Source organism: Nymphaea colorata, chromosome 12 (genome assembly GCF_008831285.2).
Source record: "Nymphaea colorata isolate Beijing-Zhang1983 chromosome 12, ASM883128v2, whole genome shotgun sequence".
In the NCBI taxonomy this organism is placed as follows: domain Eukaryota; kingdom Viridiplantae; phylum Streptophyta; class Magnoliopsida; order Nymphaeales; family Nymphaeaceae; genus Nymphaea; species Nymphaea colorata.
In genome coordinates, this window is record NC_045149.1 from 20,318,281 (window position 1) to 20,338,525 (window position 20,245).

At 41.1% G+C, this 20,245-nt stretch overlaps 4 protein-coding genes across 12 annotated transcripts; 2 read left to right on the top strand and 2 right to left on the bottom strand.

Moving 5' to 3' along the window:
• The first annotated feature begins 1,651 nt into the window (after positions 1–1,651).
• Positions 1,652–4,263, top strand: LOC116266044 (plasmodesmata-located protein 8-like). The gene is made up of 3 exons (XM_031647113.2): positions 1,652–2,437; positions 3,718–3,825; positions 3,971–4,263. The coding sequence occupies exons 1-3, from the start codon at positions 1,720–1,722 to the stop codon at positions 3,973–3,975; spliced, it is 831 nt and encodes a 276-aa protein (XP_031502973.1). The 5' UTR covers positions 1,652–1,719; the 3' UTR covers positions 3,976–4,263.
• Positions 4,264–6,046: 1,783 nt separating this feature from the next.
• Positions 6,047–9,629, bottom strand: LOC116265920 (vacuolar-processing enzyme beta-isozyme). The gene is made up of 8 exons (XM_031646919.2): positions 9,142–9,629; positions 8,843–9,007; positions 8,450–8,606; positions 7,570–7,855; positions 7,426–7,474; positions 7,107–7,325; positions 6,826–7,032; positions 6,047–6,401 (listed from the first exon to the last, which is right to left on the bottom strand). Exons 1-8 carry the CDS (start codon positions 9,613–9,615, stop codon positions 6,261–6,263), a joined length of 1,698 nt encoding a protein of 565 aa, XP_031502779.2. The 5' UTR covers positions 9,616–9,629; the 3' UTR covers positions 6,047–6,260.
• Positions 9,630–11,927: 2,298 nt separating this feature from the next.
• LOC116266054 (pentatricopeptide repeat-containing protein CRP1, chloroplastic-like) lies at positions 11,928–16,925 on the bottom strand. 8 transcript variants are annotated; one of them, XR_004175243.2, is made up of 6 exons: positions 15,395–16,925; positions 14,391–14,543; positions 14,050–14,121; positions 13,190–13,292; positions 12,967–13,072; positions 11,928–12,263 (listed from the first exon to the last, which is right to left on the bottom strand). XR_004175243.2 is itself a non-coding variant. In XM_031647126.2 (5 exons), the coding sequence occupies exons 1-5, from the start codon at positions 16,673–16,675 to the stop codon at positions 13,065–13,067; spliced, it is 1,617 nt and encodes a 538-aa protein (XP_031502986.1). In that variant the 5' UTR covers positions 16,676–16,925; the 3' UTR covers positions 12,594–13,064. The 8 variants fall into 8 exon arrangements, 2 of the variants coding, with proteins under 2 accessions (XP_031502986.1, XP_031502985.1); XR_007574971.1 differs by having other exon boundaries at positions 11,928–12,320; XR_004175240.2 differs by having other exon boundaries at positions 12,967–13,087; positions 15,395–16,923.
• Positions 16,926–17,413: 488 nt separating this feature from the next.
• Positions 17,414–20,190, top strand: LOC116265426 (uncharacterized). Of its 2 annotated transcripts, none has more exons than XM_031646014.2 (8): positions 17,414–17,674; positions 17,798–17,944; positions 18,041–18,138; positions 19,196–19,268; positions 19,364–19,424; positions 19,519–19,604; positions 19,685–19,774; positions 19,850–20,190. In XM_031646014.2, exons 1-8 carry the CDS (start codon positions 17,573–17,575, stop codon positions 19,910–19,912), a joined length of 720 nt encoding a protein of 239 aa, XP_031501874.1. In that variant the 5' UTR covers positions 17,414–17,572; the 3' UTR covers positions 19,913–20,190. The 2 variants fall into 2 exon arrangements, with proteins under 2 accessions (XP_031501874.1, XP_031501873.1); XM_031646013.2 differs by having other exon boundaries at positions 17,429–17,689.
• Positions 20,191–20,245: the final 55 nt, after the last annotated feature.

A 20,245-nucleotide genomic window follows, 5' to 3' on the forward strand; every position in this document is an offset into this window, starting at 1 on the left:
TACGGTTGTGAGGGCCGAACGTTGTCTCGGTTGTAAACATTGATGCCTGTTGGCTGATAACTATTGTATCGTTCCTTCTTGACAAACATACCGATTCGAACCCTTTCGAAAATCGTCTTCCAAAGGTGAACACGAACGAAGTTGAGTGGAGTCGAGTTGAGTCAGTTTAAGCTCGGCTCGACTAATGAGACCTCGAGCTTGACTTGACTGTTACTCAAGAATAACTCGACCAAAGCAGCTCAAACTCGACTTGACAGTTATATATTGAGTTCTAACTCAGCTCGACTAATGAAACCTCGAACTCGACTTGACTCAAGCTCAAGAATAGCTTGATGAAAGCAGCTCGACTTGACAGTTACGTATTGAGCTCGAGTTGAACTCAATTAAAGCTCGACAAACTCGTTTGAATAGAATTGATATTCATTGTTACGTGTTAAGCTTGAGCTTGACTCGATTAAGCTCCACAAACTCGTTTTAATAGAATTGATATTCACCTATACCTCTTGAGCTTCAACTCAAATCGATTAAGGCTTGACAAACTCGTAAACTCGTTTGAATATATCGACTTGATTAAAGCTCGACAAACTCGACTAAGGCTCGAGCTCGACTCGGCTGTTACGTGTTGAGCTCAAACTCAACACGATTATTTAAACGAGTCGACTCATGAATTCGAGCTCGACTCATTAAGCAAATGACTCGGCTCCAACTCGTTCACGAGCCAAACTTTAACGAGTTGAGCTATTCGAGCTCAACTCGTTGTTCACCGCTAAATCCAAATAAACTTATATGTGTAGGAATTAATAGCTTAAACTGGGGTTGGTAGACTATTAATCTCTATTATAAATCATTGCAACACCAACATTTGGATGCCAAACTGGACCCATAATTCTTGAAATCTTTAATAACGCATTGGAATTCCAGTGATCTTTTGGTGCACCAAAAAGTTCCTTCTCTATTGCTCCTTTTCTCTCTTTCCATTAACAACAAAGCCATGTTTGGTAGATGTCAAGATTTAGATTTAGAAAACGAAACCAGGATCTGGTTGAATATCCAGAAAGTTCGTTTCAAATTGAAAAACATAAATGAATACCCCGAAGTGGGTTCCTTTTTAGCACTATTTAGTATAGTATTCCTTATCCTACTTTGTCATTAAAAAAAACAAAGATGTGGATTCAACACAAGAATGCGAAAAAAAATTCGCAGTTTCTTTTAGAATCAAGACATCAGCAGGCAGATTTTATAAAGTAAACACATCTTCTGAAGCTTAGTATAAAAATATATATCACTTACTAAAATACCAATTAAAGTTTTTTGTTGTCTATTTGAGTTTTTCATGGCATGCAAGACGAGAGTTCATGCATGGTGTTCCATGGATCCGGTTATCCAATTTCACACTCAAATCTAGATCCATGTTGTCAATCAGATCCGATCATAGCAAATCTGCACTCGAGATCTGATGTTTCAAATGGATCATGTTCAAAGTTCAGATCCAAGCCCAAAACTAAAACAAATCCGATAAAGTGCGGGTCCAACCCGAGTCCGAACCAATTGCACCACACACACTTTACTTAACATGGTAGAAGATGGCCAACCTCAAGGCACCCTTTTGCTTTTGCTTTTATAAAATAGGATCCCACCAGTCTCTAGACAAGCCAAAAGAAGTAGAAGAACAATTCAGGTCCAAGAGAGAGAGACAGAGAAAGAAAGAGAGAGGAGGAGATGGGTTCAGAGAAGCCATGGCTGTGGGGAAGCATTCCTCTGATGGTTCTCTGTGTCCAGTGTTTGATCACATCACTAGAGGCAAAGTCTGAGGCCTTCATCTATGCAGGGTGCTCTCAGGACAGGTACGACCCTGCCTCCCCCTTCAACAACAACCTCAACTCCATGCTCACATCCTTCATCAACTCTGCCTCTGCTTACTCCTACAACAACTTCTCCATCCCCGACTCGGCCGCGCCGATCTACGGGCTCTACCAGTGCCGCGGCGACCTGAGCCTAGACGACTGCTCCAACTGTGTCCGGAACGCCATAGCCCAGCTCACCTTGGTCTGTGCCAATGCTTATGGGGGCGGCCTGCAACTTGATGGCTGCTTTGTTAGGTACCAGAACTTCGACTTCTTGGGCAAGCTTGATACGTCTATGGTGTACAGCAAGTGTAGCAAGAGCAGTACCAATGATGCTCAGTTCTTCACTAGGAGGGATGATGTCCTTGGGGACCTGCAGTCCGGGAAAGGGTTCAAGGTGAGCTCGGCCAGTTCGGTCCAGGGCTACGGGCAGTGCCTCGGAGACTTGAGTTCGAGCGACTGCACGCCGTGTTTGGCTACCGCCGTCGAACGGCTTAAGACCGTCTGCGGACCGGCCATGGCCGGAGATGTGTACCTGGCTAAGTGCTATGCACGGTACTGGGCAGCCGGATACTACCCGAACAATTCTCCAGGTAAAGATTCAGACTTGCAGCATCATCTTTGATCTAAAACTTCCTGGTTGAAAATTTTTGCCTACTCCACATAGACCCGGCTGATTCCATCAAACACTCTTTTGTGAGAGTGTTTCTTGGGCATTGATTATTTCATAGGAAAATCGCTAGAAGGGGCAATTTCCAGTACTTTAAATTTGTTAACATAACTTTATTAAAAAAAAAAAAACTGTTCAATTCGGCTTACTTATGCTTTAAGAACAGTGAGTTGCACATATATTGGACGTCATGGGTGCATTCTACCAATTTTATTATAAGAAAGGGACGATTAACTCGTGCTACCTTTTATCTTCTTTATGTATTGCTTCATTGTTTGACGTGGACAAGATGGAAGCACCTTTTTTTTGGCAATAAAAAATAAAAAAGATCAAAGATCTTTTAATATATATATATATATATATATATATATATATATATACGAAATTGTTTCTTTTTATTTTTTTCTCAATCATCTATTTGCTTTGCATGAACAACCTACTTAAATGACTAAGTGATTCTAGGTAACCAGAATTATCATTTATTCAAACACTCTCTCTCTCTCTCAATATATATATATATATATATATATATATACACCAGCATGATTAGGAAGTCCAGTCAAAAAAGTTTGGGGCCTGCGTGATAAAGTGGTAGGCATGGCCCACCGTGTTATGAAAGCTGCTTAGATGTTTGAACTCGGTGGCATTGCTCCCCATTAGAATCCCTTTCCCAAATAGCATAGCCTTGGTCAGATTAGATTCAAAATCTCCCAACTAAATTCAATGAATTAGTTACTATTATATGTGAAACAAGGGAAGTTGGCATAGAATCACATCTTCTATCAAATTGCTGATAGGAGAGCATGAACCATTGCAGGAGAATATGATTCTCTAGTGGAGTGATGCTGCCATGCCATGAAAAAAATGCGATCAGTGACCTCTACTGCACTGAGTTGTGGATGAGAATATCCTGCTAGCGGTTGCGTAATCGAGCCGCATAATCTTGCAAGCTTGTGGTCCGCAAACACCTTTGATTATGGTAAGGTGGTTCGAAGCAGTGGCGGAGCTAGGTGTGGGCAATTGGAGCTAGGCCAGGGTTTGTGTGGGCAGTTGCCCACATAAAACCGCATAATCTCATTCATTTGTATCTTAATTCCTACACAACTTAGTTCATTACATGCATTTGTCCCTTAAGTTTAAGATTTCTTATATTAGTGTCCCTCAACTACAAATTTGATTATGTCCTCATGGATGGTGCTGCAGATCCTCCACAGGAAGATGAAATTGGAAGAACAGTTGCTATAATCATAGGAGTGGTAGCAGGAGTAACGCTTCTGGTGGTTGCCATGGCTGTCTTAGTAAGATCATTAGGTAATTTGCCACCTATCTTGCTTCGTCTTCTTCCTATTCTTCTTCTTTGTAAGTGCTGTCTGCAAAAGCCAGTGGTTGGGTTTTCTTTTGCTTTTTCTCTTGAGCAAAGATGTCGGTCTTCACATATTTTCTTTTGTTTTTGCAGGCTAGAAAGCGGAAACGTTTATTCCTCTGCTCCAAAGTAAAGCAGTCCGACTCAGACTCTTTTATCTTTTTGTTGGGGTACTAAAAGAGTTCCACTCGTTCCAAATGTTTGTAGAGAAAAAAAAACAATCTTCAGATCCAAATTTTATTATTCATGCCCAAATCCAGATTTTATTATTCAAGATGGGATGCTGGGAACATGTCACTCTCTATATTGGGTTTTAGATTTTTTTTTTTCCTTTTCTTTTTTACAGAGAGGAGTGGGACATTTGAATCTTAAGGGGGCGTTTGACAGGCGGTTGTTTTTTTTTTTTTTTTTTTTGAATCCTTTTTTTGGTTAGAAATTTTAGACAACATTGAAAGTAGTTCATGAACAAACCTTTTCTACTTTGTATGAGCTCTGACTTGTTTTCCAAGGAAACTTAGAATTCTAATTGTGAACTTTTTCTTTAGTTAAAGAGAAGAACCAGGCTAAGCATTAGTAGATTGAGTTGCAAGTATGCACCAAAGAAGGGTGGAGGTATTTTTGAATTTTTTTTAAGAGTAATAGACATTTTAAACTTTTTCATTTTTTTAAAATTTGAACAAACTACTTTTAAAAATCTAAAGGGAGCCGTGGCCCCTGCTGCCATCCCTTGGCTCCACCCCTAGATTTTGAACGTGTGCTTTTAAAATAAATGAGGTGAGGTCGAGAGTACTGAGATGTTGAATTGAAGAACCAGCTCATGCTAAGATGACTAAGTTTTGAACCACGCCTCAAGGGGCATAGCGTAGCTGGTCGAGTTAGGGGCCTGTATTTGTATTAAGGCAGGTCTCAAGTTCGATTCCCGTGGGCGCTATGTTCATGTGTCTTAAGGCGGTAGGGCGCGACACCCAAGCTGAAGGGTGCACCGTTGCTATCGCTGACACCGACGCCGCTCAGGACCCCGGAGACAGGGAGAATGGGGGGGCCTTCGGGCCTTTTTCGGGCGATGGGTTTCATACCCCTTGCTCACCCGAAGTTCTGAACCACATGACTTGAACCAGCAATTGGATGCCAAAAACTAACTGGTTAAGGCGAAACTCAAAAAGTCCCAAGTTGCAAAAGCAAACCTAAACCACGTCAGTACCATTTTAAATTCCATCAACTTGTCAAATTTTATATGCTAATGCCTCCTATTGCATCTATTAAAAAATAAATAAATAAATTTTACGCGAGAAGCCGCTATTAAGGTGCCGCAGTACTCAAGTAAATTTATTTAACATATAAACAATAAACAAGTGTTACATAAATCTACTCCAAAATTGTATCGTGAAACAGTTTCTAATACCCCTTAGCAAGCATCATCACTTCTTTGGAACGCAGCATTAAATCTGATTTTTTAGGAATTATTTGATAATAAGAACACATTGTTATTGTCTTCGCACTGTTCCATGAATCTTAATACAGATTTATTAGACACAAGAACAATGTAATATTACTCTTGGCAAACACCAGCACTAAAATGTTCATATGAGCAAGGGGTGTGTCCCATCCCCACGGACTGGAAGGAACGCCCACTACTTCAAAAAAGAAAAAAAGCCTTATTTTTTAGTTTAAGTTAAAGAAATCATTCACGCTGTTGCAGTACTGTTCAGTTACTAAGTTAAAGAAATAATTGTTACTATTCCATGAATCTATCATATTTAAAGTCACTCTTCCATAAATCTATCATATCTAAAGATTAGAACGAAGATTGAAGAAGATTATTGGAATGCTGTCACGTAGTACTTCACGATGTTATTGTTTCCCAATGCCTCTTTTTAAGAGTCCAAAATTGTGTACAATCCTCCCTTGTGCCATCCTCCCTGCAAGGCACAGCTAAGCCAAAGTGGTCGCATCCACACGCCCTTGTGCCATGCACAGAGAAACCAAAGTGTGTTTGCGTCCATGGAAATCAAACACACAAAAAGGCCACATCGATCGATATCGCATCCATGGGAATCAAACAGAGGCCGCATCCACGAAAATGAAACTTGACGACATAAGCTGTCTCTAGCACCAGCTCGATCGACCTGGGCACCTGGCTAACATAAAATTGACAAACTTTGCCTATATATATATAAACCACTGGAACTCAAATCCCACAAAGCCTATGCAGACATAGGGCATACGCACATACACGTCATCTATATGACACAATTAAGGTCATTTGCTTACAAGAATAGTCCGTAATAGAAGATGGAGGAGGCCTTTATGTATGCTCTATACATGATTGCCCTTTATGTATAAACACCCTTTTAAGAAAGGTCTTTTATTTTCTAAGTACTATTCAGAGGGTGGTGCAGGCCTCCACGCACGCTGCTCTTATTACTCCCATGGGCACTCCTTGGTTGCACACGTTGGCGAACACCCTCATGTGCTTCATGCCATACTGGCCCAAGGAGCCACACTCCTCTTCATAAGCTTCAACCTACAAACATAACTGCAAAGATCAAATCTATTCTAACCAAAACAATAATTAGATATTTTGAACTGCAACCCGGACTAGATCAACTCGAACTCGGCTCGAACCCAAACTGCCCAGCTAGGGCCCGGCTGGAGCCCGGCTGGCTCGCTTCGGTTTGAGCTCCATTTGGTTCAACTCGGGCCTAGCCAGTTGGATACTTGCTATGGTTATGTATTGGCGACAAGCATTAACTCATCTATCCCTTTTTCCTTGTGGATGATAATGTCATTTAGTTGAAATGAAAAGCAGCTTTGGTTTGACAATTTAAGTTCAAATGACGAGTTTGGAAGACTAGAGAAAACAGAGGGATACCAAATTTTAGTAGAAGCACAAGAAGATGAATGGAAATTTTTACAAGAATGTATGACAAGAACAGAAGTTGAATTACCATAGATTTCAGACAATCCCAGTCATCGACTATCGGTTGTTCAGGTGATCTAATGACGTTGACGAGCTTAGGAGCCACGTCCTTGCCAAATAGAAGATGGCTGATCACTTCCACACTCCTGTCTACCCGCACTCGGTGTGCCATCACCTCTGCGATTTGCTTCTGTACTGCTTCCTTCTCCAACGTCCCTTCCTTGGCACGCATGTACTGCTCCATTGAACCACCATAAGAGAAAGAGAAAAAGAGACAGACAGAGAGAGACAGAGAAAGCGATAACGGACCTTCTGCCATAAGAAAACGAGATCAGCATCTCTCTGGTTGACAACTTCCATGGGAGCAAGGTGTTGCTGCTGCGGCAGGGCATTGTCTGTGGCATTGGCATTTGCAGGGTCATAGCCTTGGTACAGATACAATCTCTCCACCCTCATGCTCTTGTTTCCATACTGCATCACATGAGACCCAAGATTGTAGGTGCTGCGGTCTGATGTTCTATTCTTCACCTGTTCGACCAACAAAATCAGTAGTGAGGGCCTCCATCTCTGGCTCTGCCGGGCAGACGAGAGAATAATGAGAAAAAAGTACTGTTTGATTTGGTTGTACCTTCAAATATTGCTTTTTGAGAGTCTCCTTCTTTAAGTTGTGAGTTTCACTGCAAAAAATACGTAAAATAGAACCATTAGAGAAGAGGAAGAAGAGAAGATTAAGGCAACAAGGAAGGGGAAGGTACAGGAGGAAGAAGCGAACCTATCTTCCATCCACGCAACGCTGTAGAGATCTCCCAAGCAGGTGATGTACTCTTGGGGAGGGGAAGGCGACATGCCGGGGCAGTAGGTGCCAAAGCTGCTCTCCTCTGCGTTCGACGCTGTGGTGACATACATGTTCATGTCTTTAGGCAGTAGTCCTTGGAAGATGCTCCCACTCTCACAAGCCTCAACGTATATCACCATCTCCTTGTACCGCCTCAAGTGGTACATCTTCTTCAACACGTTCACGAAATCATTTGCATAAAGGAAAGGCATGTTGGGCATCCCTGCAAAGGTAACACGCAGGTTCAGCTCCCAATTCTCTCTGCAGATGAAAATTTTGTATACATTTTTGTATGGAGATTTTGCCGAAAAAAAAAAGACGCACTTAATTCTTTTTTTTTTCTACTTAACCGTCTAAATTACATAGAAAACAGACAGTTAAAAAGAACGACATCCTTACGTCACCAAAGTTGAGCATCCAGTTTTTCTGGCAACACTGAGCTGCTTTCTGTAGCTTTGAGAACACTTTGTAGAGTTGCCAAAAACTTTCTTAGAAAGCAAGAAACTGCTCCAGTCAAGAACTTGATGTAGACAACCATTTATAAACACTTTACAGATACTTTAAGCGCATTAGATTTAAAAATACTCATAATTTTTTAAAAAAATCTGATCTCGCAACTTGGATAGGTAACAGAACAAACTAAACAAGCATTCCGCCAAAAAATCATTCTTAAGTATATCTTTCGAATTCTTCTTCAGATTAATTCACCTATTTCTCGAATATTGGGGAGATAGATTCTCTCCCTGTTTCTCACTATGCAATCAATTCGTCCAAATACTTGTACCGATTAACTTCAAGAAGAAGAAGATTGGCATACCCAGCACACCAGGGCCACCATGATCCGAGTAGTATATGAAGATATGGTCATTGTGCTTGCTTTTAAGAACTTTGCCACTCCCACCATCTAGTGCTGTTTTATTGCCCAAAAGCACTGCATAAAGATTCTTCGTGTTCACGTGTACCCCAGTGTAGTCCTACGCACAAACACAGAACCAAGCATAGAAACGACCCATCAGCACTCGATTCCAAGTTTCAACAGATCAAGCAAGCTATGAATTCGAAAACGACGACCACCAACATGCTGGACTAAGACCAAGCACGAAAAAGGATGCCATTAATTGCTAAATGAACGACCAGACTGACTGGGTTCAGCTGAACACGCGTACCGAACAACTCGATCGGGACAAACAGGTGTACTGTGAGGGCTCACCTTGGGGACACCAGCGTACACATCTCTGCCCTCGGGATGGTTTATGATGACGCCCCTTCTCGGGTTCTCTGTACTGTAGGCAATATCATCATACATGAACACCACTATGTTCTCCTCCTTGAGCCCTCCCCTTCTGAGCAACTGGTAGGCATGGCAGACATCGGCCTGCACAAGTACAAAAAGAACACTAAACCAAGAACTCTCCTCGCACAGAGTCCAGGCTCAGCCTGGAATGGAGCCATTAAACAAACTCACTCAGAGGAAAACAAGTAAGAAAGAGAGGACTTGGCCGAGCCCACCTGGTGCCGATAGTTATAGTAGCCATTAGACCCTGCAACCAGAACGGCCCACCTAGTGCCCACGGCATCATCCGGGTCGTCTTGCTCTCCTTTCTCCCACGGCATCTTCAGAGGAGTGGCAGTGGCGGTGGTGGTGGTGGCGCCGCTTATCCTCCTGCCACCTGCCACCATAGCTATGAGCGACAAAGAGGCCATTGAGGCCAAGAGGCAGAGGCTGGGGTAAGGGACGGCCAACATGGTGGTGCTGCAGATTGATTGGTAAAGAGAGGGGCAACTCCCAGGGAGCCTCTGATAACAACGGCGCTGCCGCTGAAAGAGTCGAGAGGAAAGGGGACCATGTTGAAGGGTATATATAATGGTTGCAGAGTGGCGTGTCAAGCAGCATGCAAGTAAAGTACAGGGAGAATGGGGCACGTAGAGAGAGAAAGCTTGCAGGTCAGGCCAAGGAAAGTTCATGGCGTTAATGGCGACCATCTGGGTCCCGCACCCTAAGTTTAGAACACTTTTGGGTCTTCTTCCTTCACGCCTGCGGTGGCAGATTGCCTTGAAAAGGCCAACCCCTTTCATTGGACACCATCTTTTGTAATGGCTGGTGATTTTACAGGTCTCCGGCTGGTTTTACTCTACCAAGCCGGACGTGTATAGTGCAAAAAAATTAAATTGATTTAGAAATATGAAAAAAAAGTAAAACAACTTAGATAACATATAGTTTCTTTTTAAAATGTTTATTTAAAAGAAACCTGTTTGGCAATTATTTTTGGACCGGTGCTGATGTGCAGCCGGTTGTTGGTTTGAGTGACATGAGCGTCAACCCGTGCAAGATGGCAAAGCGGAATGGTGGTAGAACATGATTACTTTAAATTTTAAACTCTTATTTTCTCAAATATTGTTCATACATGATTACTTTAAAACCTTATTTTCTCAAATATTGTTCATAGTAGTAGAGCCAAAAAAGTTTTTCAAGAGAGCTACTTATTTACATACTTTTATATTCTAAAAAGCACCCGTTATATAACAGAGCAAATATTTGAAGAAGTTAACGTAAAAATAGAGAAACAATGAAGGCTGTATATAGCTCCTGCCGCAGAAACTAACCATATGAATATAATCTTTACCTTCAAAAACCCTAAGATTAACACCAAGATAAAGATGAAGATGACGGTTTATAAAGTTTGAAAGCTCACTCTATATTAAGTCAGGCCATGTGGGTTGGCTCAGGCTGTGAGATGCCAACTTTGATCCGATTTAGAACTTACTTATTGAAGACATTTTTATCGGCCAAGCTTATGTTTTGCCGTGTCAAGGATTAAAGAAATCTTTTTTATTTTTAAAATAGGACAACAAGGAGATTTTGAAGTGAGGACCTTATTTCATATAAGCAAAGAAGCACCTAATACACCCAAAAAAATTTGTTTGTGTTAGTATTGTCAAAAAATGTAATAAAAGTTTTTGACCAATTTACTCAAATCAAAATGTACTTAGCTTTAGTTTTTTACCCAAACTTGACCCGTTTAATAAACGAACAGCTCTCAAGTCAAGTTTAGATGAGTCAAACTTGGAGTAGGTCTAGTGGTTCTGCACCCATGTGCATAGGGGCCACGGAAGTGCACCGTGTTTTTGGAATGAACACTTTGGACATCTGTTCTCTATTCCACACAAACAGTGTTGCGGGTTAGAGTGGCATGATCTAAAAGGGACGTAGCTAAGGAATACTTGACTTTTTTTTTACGAATGAATAAGAAGAGTATTTCATGCTATTGCTCCGAACGAGAGTTGCTGCTTTAACTTTATTGCTTACTAAAGCTGAAGAAGAGTTACTGCAGAAATTAGAAATTATAGGCCCTGTTGAATAATCCCTCCAGTTTACGTTTGTGTTACCAATGTCGCGGTATTGTTATGAACATCACTTTCTCTGAAATTTGTAAAATTCTTACCATATTCAGCGATCAATATCAACTATGACATGACGGTTTGGCTAGATGATATGTTGGTTGCAGCAATTGGTCTATTTTGTTCCACCGGCCTGTGCTGTTCAGGACCAGAAGCATGGCATTACTACTGGTTGGCCATCGTTCCCTTCCATAGCAAGTACCAAAAATATCAGAAAAAAAGATTTGTTGCAGACGAATTCTGCAAGAAGTATCAGCGAATAAAATCGGTTGCAGAGGAATCGTGCAATAGGTAAGAAACTTGTAACACCCAACCTCGGATTTGGTTTCATTTCTTAATTAGAAATCTTCGTAATGTTGATTTGTTTCACTACATTGTGCATTCTTTGATACATTTGTTTTCTGTTTTTGCGGAATGAAGAAACCATTCTCTGGATTGGATAACCTGTCTAACCTACGTTTATTTTTGGATGGCGTAAAACTAGCTGGGGTAGCACCCACGGGAATGAACAGGCGACGTGTTGTGTCTTTTACATGTCTGCCTGCCTAACCAACTAACCAACTTGAGATACTTTTCTTTCTTCTTATTCATGATCTGGTCATTGAGCCCAGAATATCTGGGAAAACAAGTTGCAGCTTTCATTCAGGTTCGAACTTTCAACTTACGTCAATGAAGATGTGGCTGGAACTTAAGAAGCCAACGTGAAGACCCGAATAATATGGCCTTCAAAGAGCTCTGTTTATCCGGGGGAAGCAATCTTCAATTTGAAGAAGAAGATCAAGAGTTCAATACCTAGTACGCTTCTGTTGGACAATCTGCTAGGGGTTTCCCTAACCTAGCTTGTCTATGATTAAAAACGAAACCGACAAAAAAAAAAGAGGTGACCAACATGACCATATGCTAAGGATGGATTGGACATTGTGCCTGAATTGTCCGATCCTCCAATGATCTCCATCTTGAAAGTGAAAACCGATTGCTTTTGCAATCTACAGCAACAGTGAAGGACTCACCCGAAAGGGAAGAACTGTGGTATATCAGTGAAGGCTGGATAACTACACACTACAGACCTGATGAGATGATATTCCATTTAATGGAATAAATAAAAGCAGCTCCTTATTTTTCACAATTCTGCCCATGAAGTGCTCTCGTCAAAGATACAATGTGATGAAAATAGTGAGATGGCATGAACCTGAGACTGCCTTGAACTTGTTGCAACTTCTTCACTTTGATGTCTGCACAGTGCACAGCCATTCAGTTCAATATCTCAGTACCATTTCTGAATCAACCACCTAATCATCAAACGGACGTCCTAGTCAGGTTACAGATGGGTATTTTAGCACAACAGCACCCAGTCTAAGCTCTGAAGCTAGAACAACCATGTTGGATGAAATTTTCACGTGGATAATTCCTAAGAAGGCAAACCTGTTGACCAATTTTGCCTTCATCTTATATTCTTGAGTGCTAAATTAAAAAACAATTGCATGTTTAAGTAGGAAAGAAAAATTGTCCAAACTCCAATGAATGGGATGTCAAAGGTTGAAACAACTAAAAAGTGCCAAGCATTGAAAGCATGATAAATAAGAAAAAAGTCATTCCATCTTCTACTGAATAACACTTAGGCAGCTGCATTTCAGCAAATTCTTTGGAAAAGTAATGCAACTATAAGTCTCAGATTGCAATCAGTGGCTAAAATGCCCACCCAACAATTAAAAATTTGAAAAAAATTCTGATCAATCATTAAACTCGCAAAAGATCCCATACGGCAACTTCACCACCAGCAGGAAAGTGAGTTCAGAGGATAGGTGAAATCTACACTTCATTTTGCATGAGGACTGCAATGTGATATTAAAAACGAGAACAGCAGAGTATGCAAGAAGGTTTGGCAAAGGCAAACGAATGGAAACAAATACAGAGAAAAAGGAGATGAGTGAATACCTTGAAGTTTTACTCATAATTAAACAGTTGAAGAACCCATGATTACGAGCATGCATTGACCTTCAGACACTAGAATCATTAGGATGAATACCTCAATTTCAGCGATCTGCCAAAGATCCAGCTAGACATTTAAAAATAATATTCAATCAGCTAAGTGAAAAACATATACCACACACATGCACTTTTCTCGAGTGGTTACACATGTACTTGCATACAAGCTTACCATGCCTTCGTTCTGATATTAACAAAGCCGTCTGCAGCATCTGCCTTGCTTTTCTGTCTGGGGTGCAACCATTGGACTCCATTTCCTCATATATTCCTGGGACCTGATCTCAGCCAAAACTGAATAAGGTAAGCCTGCATGGAAGGTACATGACTTTCCAACAAAGAAGGATACTTGTATATGCAAAAAGAAATCATCAATAGGCAGTCAATCTTATCATTAGCAACTTCTATTCTACATGTTTTTCTTAGAAATTTGTGGGGAAATAACTGCGTGTTACCTGCACAAACAGATCGCACTTGTTAGTCATAAGAGACAGTGCATCACAATTGCATTAAGCCAATGGGTAATTGGTGATAATTATTTTCAGAATACATCAAAAAAATCAGACAACAAAAAATCTTCTTATCCAAAATTAACTTGTATTGACTTCATCCATAGCTTTGAAGAACTTAAGTTAATAACTTTAGATTAGAGCCTTCTTCATTTGGGAATTTACATAAACGTGACTCCCAAAAAAAGATCCATACTGTAGGACTGTACTTATTTATTATCTTGGTTTAGGAAGCAGCAACTATCTGCAATTTCCCAATAGGGATCTGAGAAACTACAATCACGATGTGCACTTGCAACTTGACATCTGACTATTATAACCGAAATGGTCAGCTTTCTGTTGCATACCACATGGAAAAACTCTTAATATAGCCATGCTCTACAATAAAAAGACTAGACTACTTTGCGCTTCCTGCAAACGATGTAGGTAACTAGATTAGAGTAAATTATCATATAGTCATAATGAAAAAAATTAGAGCAGGCTATCATAATAAAGAGTTACGCTAAAGAACCCAAGCAGAACAAACCTGATCAAATTTTCTTCCCCTAATTAAGGCTTTCATGACTGTAGTGTATGTAACCACGTCAGGACTGATTCCCTTCAACATAGAACACGTTCTTGTAAATGACATCTAAAGAAATGTGCATATAAAAGAAAATTCATTATACATATATATGGGGCTGGATCTTGAAGTCCCTTTCCCTCTATAGGATCCATAAATCGTAGGGTGGAGAGGATATTTGTGAAAAGAAAAAGTGAAAAAGAAGGGGAAGAGAGAAAAAAATAGGTCGAGTGTGAGAGAAAAAGGGGTTGAGATGGACTGGTTGAACCCAAAAGGAAAGTTATACCAAGTACGAAAATGCTTACAATTGCTTTTATGTGTTCAAGAACTGCCATTGCTTCTGAGTACCTCCCAGCAATACCAAATGCATTGATCAACAAATTGAGCATGACAAGGTTTGGTTCAATTCCTTCAGCTTCCATGAGTTGAAGAACTCTGACTGTTTGCTCACACATTCCCTGGAGGAATATGGACCCCGTTCAGCACAGATGAACTTGACCAAATTATGCAGCTCAGGAAGATTTCAGAGAAAGATACAATCTCAAACTTGGTGAAAGATCTGCTGTTGCTTAACCTTTCTTAGAGCAGGTAATCAAGGCATTGTGGGGCTCCACACACTAGTTTTGGTTATAGCAATCATTTGCTTTCCATTCCATAATAGTTATGAGGTTCTCGCGCTATAGATATATGCGTTCAAATGATAAAATGAACACATTATAAGGCCATAATTATCCATTTCCGAGGAAAAATTCAAAAAGAAACAGGACTTAGGAAATTACAGAAGTTTCAACATGCCCATCAAACATGATGGATTTTCATTTGGTCAGAATTTGCTCGCCAAGCTCCCAAAAGCCAAAAATATCAGAAAATTTACAAAATTCAGAAAATCACCATTTTGAATATAATGCAGTTTCAAACTATTTCTTGAACTCCATGTTTTCCGCTTCTCCTCTAACCAATATATATGTTTTTCAGACCCCAACGGGATTCCAAATTCTTATGTGAAAAAAAAATGTTACATATCGTAAGGATTTCCTCCGCAGACAAAACTCTGGTATCGAGATCTACTTATCCTGCGATTAGCTCAGAGAGGAAACCAAGCTGCTGTTTTAGTTCCGCGGAGAAAAGAAACAGTATCGTTCATTTATGTCATGGGGTCTCCCTATCATGGAGGTTCATCCGGTCACAGCAAAGATCTTTCAACAATCAACTTAGAAACAAATTAGAGAAGCAACAGATGCTTATAGCTAACAAAAAACAACATAAATTAAAGATTTCTTACACACCAAGATATGATAAGGTCACGCACCTGTTGAGCATAAGCATTTGCGAGGACGCAGAACACACTGGGAGAAGGTTGCAGACCCTCTGCTTTCATGGCTGCCACACAGTCATCAGCACTCTCAAAGTTACCATACTGTCCATAAATGTCAACCAAAACCGCATACAGGATCCCGCTCTTTCTAAACCCTTTATTCTTTAAATTCTCAAAATTCTTCCTTATCCAATCCCATTGGCCTTGTTCTCCCAAACCACTAATTATATCGATAAATATCTTGGGGTCAGGATACATCCCTGCTTCGAGCATTGCCGTAAAGTACTCCAATGCTTTATCCAGCTTCCCCGCCTTGCAATACGACCTGATCAAACAGTTCCAGGCCATGACATCTGGCACGATCCCTTCCAAACGCATCTTCGTAAAAGTCTCTGCAGCTTCATCCACCATTGCAAACTTCCCAAACGTGTCAATGACACAATTATACATCCTTCTATCCAGCAAAACCCCATTTTCCTGAATCTCTCTGATAAGACTCATAGCCTTGTTCCACATCCCATTATCTCTATATAGGCCAACAAGTTTGCTATATACATATGAAGATTTCACCTTGAATCCCTTCTTCTTCATCTCGACCAGTAACTCCCAACAATCTGCCAACCGTCCCGCATGAGCATAGGCCTCAAGTAGCACCTTGTAAGTCTCCCAGTTGCGCCTGATTCCCCTTTCCTGCATTTCCAAGAGCAAACAATCTGCTAACTGAAGCAGCCCTTTCCTCAACAACCCACGTAGAAGAAGATTGTAGGTCGTCACACTGGGTTGCACCCCCCACAGCTTCATCTCCTGAAAGATGGCATCTGCTTCCAGTGTTCTACCAACGCTGCCTAGTGCCCCAATTAGATAATTGTAGCTAGAATTACTTGGTTGCTTTCCTGAAGCCTCCATAAGTGCTACCGTTTTCATTGAGGAGTCCAGCTCGCCGGCTTCGCAATAGGAACGAACCAAATTGTTGTACGATTCACGTGAAATTTCTTCACCGTCTTTAGGGAAAGAATTCATGGCATCCGCAGTGGGAAATGAATTAGATTGGGTAGTTGGAGCTCTATTGTTACAGAAGTCTGGAGGAGAGGATGCAGCATTCTCGTTGTTGTTTCTGGTCCTTGCGAGCATGCTGCTTCTGCCGCTGTGCTTAAATCCACCGCTATATGCGAGGGCTTTATGCGAAGAACCACAGCAATAGGAACCAAGATGTTGAAGAAGAAAGCCCATTGACACCTGAGGAGCTCGCAGATCGATGAAAACTAGAGCACCCATTACACTACGCAATTTGCTTAATCCATTCAACGCGTCCCCAAGATCCCGACCTCGGTAAAAACATGGGCTCGAAAGCGCAGCTATGGAAGGCAGAGAGCCGGTTCGGTCTTTTCTTTTGCCGCTTCTCAGGACTGCGTTGTCCTTCAATGGTGAGGGGACGAGCCAGGTTTTCTATTTTGATCAAATGTAGTGATGACGCCGCAATTATCCCAATGTAAAGCCAATTGCCATTCTGCAGACAATGCGGCTAGATTTTAAGGGCATTTTGGGGAATTAATTTGTATTAAAAAAAAAAGGTTTCTTTTCCAGATTTCCGACGTTGAGTTTTGAACACCATTTCTTTATGAAATAAACAAATTCTTCATAATCTTAATTAAAATTACACCTTCCATAAAAGTCTGAAATAAGAAGCTGTGACAAAAAAATTGCGGCTTTTTTCCGAACGTTACTTTTTATAATTAAACTGGGTTTTTATTGCTTTAGCTAACATTTTTCTTTCTCTCAAGGAAATTAAACCTCATTTTTTAGTTTTCCCGCGGAACTGTGATCTTAGTGCAAAAACCTGTCAAAAATTTAAATTATAGACAAGAATGTCAACCTGCAGAAATCATTTTTGTTGAAATGTTTAAAAGGAAATGGGCAAGTGGCACTTTAACTTTTAATATCATTGAGCAATTTCTCTTCTGCTATTTTACTTGCCCCTCTGAAAAATACTTGTCGGGAGAGAAAATTTTTCTGTTTTTGTGTTAGACTAAGCACTAATCTTGAAATAACACCAGGCCCGCCGTCATCTCAAACCATAGGTTTTTGGGGAAACGGATAAGTTTTTAGAAACGGAAACAGTTCAGTGGACAGAACCGCAGTGAACGAGGAAAAGGGACGCCGTCCGGCGAGTCAATGGCGTCGCTTAGCATCTCAGGCGGTGCGCTTTCGGTAGGCCGCTCCTCCTCCCGTCCCACTGGACGACTACTTTCGAGTTCCAGACGCAGCAGGACGGTGGTCTGCATCGGATGGGTTTCTATCTCTCTCTCTCTCCCCTCTGTGTGTGTGTTGATACTGATGATTACCATCTTTTTGTTTCCGTTGATACTGATGATTACCAACTTTGTGAAAATGAAAAAGGATCCGGAGGGGATACTTGGTCCGCCTCAAGGAGGGCACATCGCGAGATTGGAGTTCAAGAAAAGGCTCGAGAAGGACGCCAACGCCACGGAGGACTTCCAACGGCAGGTCCGAGAAGAGCGGCGTAGGCGCGCCGAGAAAAGACAGGTTTCCAGTACCACCTTCACCATCCTGCTCGTCCTTCGCCTTTAATTTTATCATCCTTGTGGACATTAATTTCCAATTCTGCCTTCTTGTTTTCAGGCTCGGGTTGTGCCTGAGACGGATGCCGGCCTCGTCGAATACTTTCTCGACACCGAAGCTCAGGAGATTGAATTCGAAATCGCACGATTGCGACCCAGGTCTGCCATTATCTTCCTTTTCGACTCTTAACATTCTTTAGTTGGCTCTTGGCTCTTGTATTTTGCTTGGACTGAGACGAGTAGTCTTAACCTTTGAGATTGTTATTTTGAGGTACGTTGCTCCTAATCTGAATTCAGTAGTCGTGGACGGACATATGTGCACTGTGGGTAATCAGCTAATATTTGCTTATCTCCTTCTCCCTTTCCCAGCTGCACATATGTTGGCTAAGAAGTCCCATCTTCTTGGCATGAAACCTCTGCTACTGATTGCAACTTGCAGCCCATCCCACGCAGAGACCCCTGACTCCAAAAATAGAAACTACAAAAGAATCGGCATTTTGTCGGAAAGACCTCGATCTACCTGCCTAGGCCTTTGGACTTGGACCTTTCAAGTTGAACGAGTTCAAAATACTCACGTCTGTCTTTGTTGGCATAACTTGGTAGGCATGTGCTGAAACTTGGCTGGCCTATCAGAAAAAGGAAAGAACGTGTTCTTTTAGGTGTGATCAAAATATCACAGGCAACCATTAAAGGTCCTTGCACATTCTATAAGAATCTTGAAACCTCCTGACCTGAATTCTCCAGGCGCGAGCCTTCTTGTTGTTATAGATCAGAGGAGGACCCGCGCCTAGTATTTCAGTTACTGCAGATTAGATTGCTTGAGCAAAAAATTATGCCACTTAACCCAAATTATTACTCTTCTACCATGCTAATATTCGATTTCCAGGAATATCTAGAAACAGCGATTGGTCTTCTAGGGAAAATTGTTCTGTCCCTAATCACTTAGATGTGGTCCTTATTGAGTTGAAACAATAGGGTGGAATTTCATTTTACGGCTCTTTTGGAAACAATGCGAGGGCATCCAAGGCGGACACAGCAGTAATCTTAAGTGGATGTTGACAACACCGTACAAACACGCCACCCAGGTGCTGACCCTCAGAATCGCGTCGAAACTCCAGCATGAAATCACAAAATCGATCTCCCATACGTATAAATGTATGAGCTGTAAAATTTGCTGACATGCTTACTGACTGCCAACCTATTAAAATTCCTGCAGGTTAACCAAGGAGTTTTTTGCACATGTGGAGCTTGAAATAGGTCAATTAAGATTTGCTGTTACAAAAACAAAGGTTTCTTTCTTCGTATAGTTAATCAAATTGAATGCTCTTGGATTATTCAACAGGACTGCCAACTTCCTTTTTATATGTTCATTAATTTTGTTCAGGATATGGAGGATCGGCTGATTGAGCTAGAAGCTATGCATAAGGTCCTCGTGGAAGGAATTGGTTGGTTCTTATCATCTTAATCTGGATCCTGATGCTATTAAAGAATTCTCATGGGGTCATAAACATACTAAAGTTACCACATTTCCTGGAACAGATGCGTATGACAAGATGCAAGGAGATCTAGTGCTAGCAAAGGAAAGATTGTCCAGAATATTGCAGTCAAAGGATAAGAAAGCAACTGTATGTACGATGGTAGAATTCTACTTGCAGTATTTTAAAGTCTTTCTCCTGCAACTGACATGACTCTCTCCTTGACATAGTTGTTGGATATGGTTGAAAAAAATGAGATCAACAGATCGCTACTGACACTTCTCGATCAAAATATAGCAAGTGCTCACGAGAATGAGCAGGTAAAAGCTTATCTGATCCGAGGCTAGAGTACGTGGCTCTCTCTATTTCTCATGTCTCTTCTGTCCCTTCTATAGAAACAAGCAGCAGAATTCATGGAGAAGATCAGGTCAGCAATTTTGAAATACATCACAGCATAGAGATGCTTTGCAAAAGAGAGTGGACGCTAAATTGTGTTATCTTGTCAAAATCATGTAGTAGCACTTCGTTTTGATGCACGAGGAACTTAACTAAAGTGGTTCAGATAGTTGCCAATTGTAGGCCGTGAATCGAGTAATTGAAGTTCACCTATATTCAACTGTAACAGTAGCTTAGCTTATGCCCAGAATGGTGTACCAATTCTTCTGTGACTTGAGTGGAATAAATTTTTTAGTGCTGCAATTCCGTTAGCAAGGAATTACCATGAATTTATTTGAAATTTTGGGACTTGCTGTCATTAATTTGTGCAGCGGACGTGAATTATTCTTTTCAAT

Bases quoted from the DNA above. Each gene is read 5' to 3' on its own strand.
- LOC116265426 (XM_031646013.2), top strand. From the start codon at position 17,573: ATGGCGTCGCTTAGCATCTCAGGCGGTGCGCTTTCGGTAGGCCGCTCC. The intron at 18,139-19,195 runs GTCTGCCATTAT...AAATTCCTGCAG, and splicing joins ATCGCACGATTGCGACCCAG to GTTAACCAAGGAGTTTTTTG. The intron at 19,775-19,849 runs GTAAAAGCTTAT...TCCCTTCTATAG, and splicing joins GTGCTCACGAGAATGAGCAG to AAACAAGCAGCAGAATTCAT.
- LOC116265920 (XM_031646919.2), bottom strand. From the start codon at position 9,615: ATGGTCGCCATTAACGCCATGAACTTTCCTTGGCCTGACCTGCAAGCT. The intron at 7,326-7,425 runs GTACAACCAAAT...TTGGTCGAACAG, and splicing joins TCAAAAAGCAATATTTGAAG to GTGAAGAATAGAACATCAGA. The intron at 7,033-7,106 runs GTCCGTTATCGC...TCAATGGAGCAG, and splicing joins TCGTTTTCTTATGGCAGAAG to TACATGCGTGCCAAGGAAGG.
- LOC116266044 (XM_031647113.2), top strand. From the start codon at position 1,720: ATGGGTTCAGAGAAGCCATGGCTGTGGGGAAGCATTCCTCTGATGGTT. The intron at 2,438-3,717 runs GTAAAGATTCAG...ATGGTGCTGCAG, and splicing joins CTACCCGAACAATTCTCCAG to ATCCTCCACAGGAAGATGAA.
- LOC116266054 (XM_031647125.2), bottom strand. From the start codon at position 16,675: ATGGGTGCTCTAGTTTTCATCGATCTGCGAGCTCCTCAGGTGTCAATG. The intron at 14,122-14,390 runs GTAAGCATTTTC...TCTATGTTGAAG, and splicing joins TTGAACACATAAAAGCAATT to GGAATCAGTCCTGACGTGGT. The intron at 13,293-14,049 runs GTTTGTTCTGCT...GGCTGAGATCAG, and splicing joins GGGGAAGAAAATTTGATCAG to GTCCCAGGAATATATGAGGA.